The sequence below is a fragment of the Pseudochaenichthys georgianus genome, chromosome 1, assembly GCF_902827115.2.
Source record: "Pseudochaenichthys georgianus chromosome 1, fPseGeo1.2, whole genome shotgun sequence".
Classification (NCBI taxonomy): domain Eukaryota; kingdom Metazoa; phylum Chordata; class Actinopteri; order Perciformes; family Channichthyidae; genus Pseudochaenichthys; species Pseudochaenichthys georgianus.
Genome location: NC_047503.1, coordinates 45,003,136 through 45,010,701, shown reverse-complemented (window position 1 = coordinate 45,010,701; position 7,566 = coordinate 45,003,136). Strand labels below are relative to the sequence as shown.

At 43.7% G+C, this 7,566-nt stretch overlaps 1 protein-coding gene across 1 annotated transcript; it reads left to right on the top strand.

Moving 5' to 3' along the window:
- The first annotated feature begins 346 nt into the window (after positions 1-346).
- Positions 347-3,760, top strand: LOC117453125 (uncharacterized). The gene is made up of 4 exons (XM_071204161.1): positions 347-354; positions 519-556; positions 2,305-2,330; positions 2,649-3,760. The coding sequence occupies exons 1-4, from the start codon at positions 347-349 to the stop codon at positions 3,351-3,353; spliced, it is 777 nt and encodes a 258-aa protein (XP_071060262.1). The 3' UTR covers positions 3,354-3,760.
- The last annotated feature ends 3,806 nt before the right edge of the window (positions 3,761-7,566 follow it).

Sequence of the window (7,566 nt, the reverse complement as noted above, 5' to 3'; positions counted from 1 at the left end):
GTGTATATTTACAGACTGCTGCAAAAACTAAGAAGCTTATAAACATCAGGTTTAAAACTAAAAGAGCTCAATTAAAGATGTTCGGAGTTTTATTTGAGTTATTAATTTACATGTTGTCAAAGAGATGCTGATTTGAAACCGTTGTTACACACAGTTACGGCACTTCCTGTTTCTGCCTGAGAGAGGGGAGTTTGTCCCAAAGCTTGCCGCTGTGTTTACTCCCTCCATCTGACAGGAGGGAGCCTCGTGTGTCACTCCACGGAGTTCACTGCGTCACGGAGGGGGAGTGTGTAGGGCGTGGTTTGGGATTGGGCCTCTGTTTACAAGGAAGTGAGCCGACGTCATCATGATGAGGCATCTAGGGACTAAGGTGATTGGTCAAATTTGCGGAATAGTTGGTAATTGGAGAAGCGCTTTTGTTAATCAGCTGTAGGCCTCTTGCTGCTTTCACTCCATCAACACGGCATTTTAAAACAACACGGACGAGTTGTTCAGCCAAGGATTCTCTGTTAATAAAGTTCACTACAAAATGTCTCTGGGACGAATCATCGACAAGGTGAGGAGGCGAGCCACCGGCTGTTAACATGACGTAGCAAAGCTGGCGTTAGCTTGAACTCACTTTAACGCTAATGCAGTTCATTTTATTTGTAGGTACATGTCATATCCATAAAAATAAATGTTACAGATCATATTGATTACAAACGCATTTAATAATCAGTGCTGTACATAAGTAGAATTGTGAGATATGTGTACTTTTATTTGAGTTTTTCAATGTTTTGCTACTTTGTACTTTTACTCCGCACCACAATTATTTAAAGGTGGGGTAGGTAAGTTTGAGAAACCGGCTCGAGATACACTTTTTGTTATATTCCATGGAATGCTCTTAACATCCCGATAGCAATGAATATCTGAAGTGCTTTGACAACAAATCCATAAAAAAATGTCATCTGTAGAAGCCGTAATACTGTAAAAAGTACAACCAACCGATTGGATGGCCTACCTGCCTGTCAGCCTTCCATCGGGGCACAAACTTATCTCGTGCCCTCATTGGTCATGTGCGCGTTCGTGTGTGTTGGAGGAGGGGCTCTGTGAGGAAGTGGCAGATTTTCTCCGGTTGTGTATTTTCAAATTCTAGCGATCTCGAGACGGTTTCTCAAACTTACCTACCCCACCTTTAACACCTTTAGTCACTTTGAAGATTTGGGTTAATGATGTGAAATATAAACAACACTTAAATAAGACTGACACCTGGAGTAAAATTACAAGCTCAGTAAACAAAGGGATTAGTTGCACCTTTTAACAACTGCGATAAACACTTTAATGCATCAATAAGTATAATCAAAACATAGAATATATATTATTTTGAAATGGGACAATTTGCATAATGAGTACTTTTGGTACATGTATGTTGATGATAATACTTTTCTACTTTTACTTGTAACAGAGTATTCCTACACTCTGGTACTTTTACTTAAAGGTGGGGTAGGTAAGTTTGAGAAACCGGCTCGAGATCGCTAGAATTTGAAAATACACAACCGGAGAAAATCTGCCACTTCCTCTCAGAGCCCCTCCTCCAACACACACGAACGCGCACATGACCAATGAGGGCACGAGATAAGTTTGTGCCCCGATGTGAGGCTGACAGGCAGGTAGGCCATCTTTTTACAGTATTACGGCTTCTACTGATGACATTTTTTTATGGATTTGTTGTCAAAGCACTTCAGATATTCATTGCTATCGGGATGTTAAGAGCATTCCATGGAATATAACAAGTGTATCTCGAGCCGGTTTCTGAAACTTACCTACCCCGCCTTTAAGTGCAAGATGTGAGTACTTCTTGAACAGGGTAATTGTAAAAATCATATATCAAAATTTTTCATTTGTACTAAACTATCAATCAAGAAATCTGACGGATGAATAAATAGTGAAAAGTCAGGGGTTTATAATGAATTGCCACGTGGCCTGGTCTCATTGTGAATCTTGTTTGTCTTGCCTCCTTGCACGATGAAGCCCTTGAACGCTACGCTGTCAAAGATCGAGCTCACCAAGCTGGACTCAAAGCTTTGAGCATACTCTGAATACAATCCTCTGACTCAGGCGGCAGTTCATCCACTGCCCTCACTGAACTCAGATATTCATTATATGTACGGCTTTATAATGAAACACTTATCTTCTCCTCAGAGCGTGGAAGGGTTGCGAGAGGAGTCAATAAGTATAACTAAAACGTGAATAGCTATTTAGAGATTTTTGTAAACTGTATATTTATTTATTCATTTGATTACTTTCATATGACTTCCCACTCAGCCCAGGGCATCACAGACACCTCTCAGGTAAACAGACCTCTGTGTTTATTGCAACAGTTCAGTCTTGACGTATCATAGACTGCATTACATTAACGCACTGTACACCATTATTTTGTATTACAGCTGATTTTGATTCCATATTTCATCCCATTGCAATGAAAATACTGTTATATTTTACTATATATTTGTAATAATTTTGTATATTTTTCTAGTTCTCTACCTGTGTTTTTAACTGTTGTTTTTATGCACCACGACACCAAGTCAAATTCCTCGTACGAGTACACCTACCTGGTAATAAACCTGTTTCTGATATTATATCTTTAATGTTTTGTTTATTTTATTCAGCGCCGTCTGAACGAGACCTTCACTGCCTCTGAAGAACAGCCCTCCGTGTACACGTTCAGTCCTTCGCGACCTTCCTTTCCTGCTGCAGGAGCCTCCTTGGACGCGTCTCTCAGGTCTAGAAGGCATTCTGTCTCTGCACACCCACCGCAGACTGATGGCTGCTCTGTGTATGCTTCGGACCCCCCCTCTGTTAAAGAGAGACTGGACGGTGCTCCGGTCCGGAAGAGGTCCTTAGAGGCCAGGAGGGTGACCGACCTCAGACCGCCTCACGCCTCTTCCAGAAGCTGTTCCAGAGAGCCTACGAAGCCCAGATTGCTGTCCACCCCGCCACACAAGCTAACTGTGCCACTGAGGATGCGTCACCCTCAAGACCCCCATATTTCCCCCCACCGACAGCTGCGTTCCGCTCAGTCAGCTTCCGCAGCAAAGAGGCTCCGGCCGAACCTTTCCTCGGACTCCTCCCTGCCATCAGTGCGTGCCCCTTACCCCCCGAAGAAGCTCGACGAGGACTTTCTAAAGGTCTACCACAAGTTTGTCTGCCAGAACAAGTCCGGTTTCCTGCCGCCTCTGTGCGAGAAGCTCTCAGGCCAGCATAAGCTCGGCCCTGGCAGCTCTCGCCCTGTCGCCGCCCCCCCGCTCGGTGTGAGGAAACGCGACGGGGAGTTCAATGTGGACGCCCAGTCGAAACGCCACAGGGACGAGTGATGCCCGTCCTCTCCCGGGTCCGTACGGCACGGCACAGAAGAGCTTCTGAGGCGCCGTCTCTCTCCGTATGAGCAGTCCCACGGTGGCGTCTCCTATAACACCCAGCAGCGCTCAGCAGAGGCACATCAGGACACCTGGAGGAGTCAGCGCCGCCATGTGTCTGCAGCTCGTTTTCATGACGTGGGCGAGCCTGCTTTGCAAAGCACAACATGATACTGCAGGAGACTTTGTTTATGTCTGATGTTTAAATTGAGCCATTGTTATGCTTTCTTGTACAGGAAGTCCACGTGAGAACGGAAGACGCCATCTCCCAGGTGACTATAAGGAACTCTGTGCACGGTCTATGCGAGCCCATTGCGGCCAACGAAAGAAAAAGGTTCAAGTACGGAAATAAATATGACTCTAAACTGAGCAAGTCCATTTCAGCTGCCTTTAGGGTAACTAAATGTCACGTGGTCGATTAGGGATTTATTTGCAGGAGATTTTAAAGGTCCTCTATTTTACTGTTCTTCATAAATATATCACAGGTCTCAGATATATACAGAACCTGTCTCTGATTGGCTGAAACACCAAACAGCATTGCAGCATTACCCATAATCCCCTCTGTTTCCAAAGTGCTGATTCTCTGTCTGTTACTTTAGATGAAAATAAGGAGCCCCTCCCCACGCCCCTCTGAGAGACATTTGGTTACAAAGAACTCAATGGTGCTCTAGAGGAGATTCAGGTGATAAGGTGGGGGGGGGTACCTTGTTGCTGATTGGCTAATGGTTACACAAGACAACACATCGTTATGACATCACAAAGTGGCCAAAATCTGATCAGCTCATTTTCAGACAGGTTTTTATAGAAATGGATCAAAAAGAGAGAGAATCTTTGTTCCTGAAACTTTCAGAGTCTCTTTCCACAGAGGGGACACATGTTGATGTAGAAGAGACATGAAAAAGAGGGGACACATGTTGATGTAGAGGAGACATGGAGAAGAGGGGACACATGTTGATGTAGAAGAGACAAGAAGAAGAGGGGACACATGTTGATGTAGAAGAGACATGAAGAAGAGGGGACACATGTTGATGTAGAAGAGACATGAAGAAGAGGGGACACATGTTGATGTAGAAGAGACAAGAAGAAGAGGGGACACATGTTGATGTAGAAGAGACATGAAGAAGAGGGGACACATGTTGATGTAGAAGAGACATGAAGAAGAGGGGACACATGTTGATGTAGAAGAGACACAAAGAAGAGGGGACACATGTTGATGTAGAAGAGACATGAAGAAGAGGGGACACATGTTGATGTAGAAGAGACTTGGAGAAGAGGGGACACATGTTGATGTAGAAGAGACATGAAGAAGAGGGGACACATGTTGATGTAGAAGAGACATGGAGAAGAGGGGACACATGTTGATGTAGAAGAGACATGGAGAAGAGGGGACACATGTTGATGTAGAAGAGACATGAAGAAGAGGGGACACATGTTGATGTAGAAGAGACATGAAGAAGAGGGGACACATGTTGATGTAGAAGAGACATGAAGAAGAGGGAACACATGTTGATGTAGAGAGACATGGAGAAGAGGGGACACATGTTGATGTAGAAGAGACGTGAAGAAGAGGGGACACATGTTGATGTAGAAGAGACGTGAAGAAGAGGGGACACATGTTGATGTAGAAGAGACATGAAGAAGAGGGGACACATGTTGATGTAGAAGAGACATGAAGAAGAGGGGACACATGTTGATGTAGAAGAGACATGGAGAAGAGGGGACACATGTTGATGTAGAGAGACATGAAGAAGAGGGGACACATGTTGATGTAGAAGAGACATGGAGAAGAGGGGACACATGTTGATGTAGAGAGACATGGAGAAGAGGGGACACATGTTGATGTAGAAGAGACATGAAGAAGAGGGGACACATGTTGATGTAGAAGAGACATGAAGAAGAGGGGACACATGTTGATGTAGAAGAGACATGGAGAAGAGGGGACACATGTTGATGTAGAAGAGACATGGAGAAGAGGGGACACATGTTGATGTAGAAGAGACATGAAGAAGAGGGGACACATGTTGATGTAGAAGAGACATGAAGAAGAGGGGACACATGTTGATGTAGAAGAGACATGGAGAAGAGGGGACACATGTTGATGTAGAAGAGACATGAAGAAGAGGGGACACATGTTGATGTAGAAGAGACATGAAGAAGAGGGGACACATGTTGATGTAGAAGAGACATGGAGAAGAGGGGACACATGTTGATGTAGAAGAGACATGAAGAAGTGGATGACCTTAAATCATTATTTTACTCGGCAATTACTTTCATAACATTTTCCAACATGTTGTTTTTCTTCATTTCTTCACGAGGCTTAGTTTCAAACTTATTTGTTTCTTTTAAAGCAAAGATGGGATTTCCAAGTTTGTCCTTGTGCTTCCGAGTATTGATTTGTTCTCATTACCCTCTATTTTTCAATATCTTTCAGAAAACAGTGAAAAAGGATAACTGCCAACAAAAGAAGGAAAACCATCATGTGAGGAAAGTTGCCGATAAATATTGATGAAAAGGAAACGAACGATCACGAAAGCTTGAAGCATTTCTCTGTGAGCCCAGTCTGTGATCAGTCAATGTTGAATCTTTTATTTCTAAGCGGCTGTCGCACGTCCATTAGCTTCTCATCCAACTTGGCGTCTGTGTCACATGGCAACGTATTTTAATTATTCATTATTGCATGGTTTTAAGTGTGTGTGTGTTTTATACCTTTTTATTGTGTGATTTAACTTTTACTTTTGAACTGTTTTTAACTTCCTGCATGCTTTTATTTTTTAACTGTTTGTCGTTGCCATGCCGATTAACAATGAGTGACCACACCTGGAGCCAATTCGCACCAACAGCCCTGCCTACACATGGAAGGAGAAGAGCAGCAGAGGGATACTGAGGGTGTTTCTCAATGTCGAGGAAGGCTGCTCCAGAGCCACTATTTCAAGCATACTACCTCATCGAGTGCCGCAGAAGGACTGTTCCAATGTCCAGGATGCTTGGAATTCTACCGAGGCCGGCGTACTTCGAGGCTGCACATGTGTATCCTCCGCAGTCTTAAAATCCCCACAGTGCTTTGCGCACGGACCAATTTCCAAATATTTGGCGGCCTCGCATATGACGCGCACACGTTAGCCTGTTCCACCATTCTTCGTTTTCCGAGGCTAGGAAGGATTCTTGCCTCGCTTCTGAAGCAAGTGACTCGGAAGACATGTCCTACCAAGGAAACGTCCTCGACATTGAGGAGAAACTGAAGGAGGCAGCAGGAGCACAGGCGAACAGGGATTAAGAGACCAGCACCTGTCGACGGAGCACCTTTGCAGCCCTGGAAAGACTCTGGCTTTGAAGAAAATACTTTTAACCCTTTTAGCATTTGAATTCTTTGTATTGTTTTAACTGCGTTTAATTGTATTTTAAAATAGTTTTAGACTATCTTTGTACTGAGATGATATTTTAGACCGCTATGATTTTAGTTTCTTAGTAACGTTGTATGTTCTCCTGAATACATTATTGTAAAATCTTAAACTTAGTAGTTGGCTCCTTGATTTCCCAGTTTTGCTCTCTTCCTGATTTAAAAGAACCCTTTCCTTCTCCAAAAATGATACCCCTCCCCCTCCTTTACATCAATCAATCAATCAATCAATCAATCAATCAATGTTTATTTATAGCCCAATATCACAAATGTTACACTTGTCTCAGTGGTCTTCACAGTGTGTACAGAATATCAGTATGACAATACGACACCCTCTGTCCTCAGACCCTCTGTCCTTAGACCCTCTGTCCTCAGACCCTCTGTCCTTAGACCCTCTGTCCTCAGACCCTCTATCCTCAGACCCTCTATCCTTAGACCCTCTGTCCTCAGACCCTCTGTCCTTAGACCCTCTGTCCTCAGACCCTCTGTCCTTAGACCCTCTGTCCTTAGACCCTCACATCATACAAGGAAAAACTTCCGGAGAAAACCCACAGTTTAAAGGCAACATGGGAGAAACCTCAGGGAGAGCAGCAGAGGAGGGATCCCTCTCCCAGGACGGACAGACGTGCAATAGATGCCGTGTGTAAATCCAAGAGATAATACATTTGCAACATAGGAAACGTAAGTTCTAATATTACACTAGATAGTAAACTAGAATGCTTTTCAGCCATAAACCTTGAACAATTACATTCAATGATTCTCTCTTCTAAACCA

Excerpts from the sequence above, each read along its gene's own strand:
- LOC117453125 (XM_071204161.1), top strand. Across the intron at positions 557-2,304 it reads TGGGACGAATCATCGACAAG|CCCAGGGCATCACAGACACC; the intron begins GTGAGGAGGCGA and ends CTTCCCACTCAG. Across the intron at positions 2,331-2,648 it reads GCATCACAGACACCTCTCAG|CGCCGTCTGAACGAGACCTT; the intron begins GTAAACAGACCT and ends TATTTTATTCAG.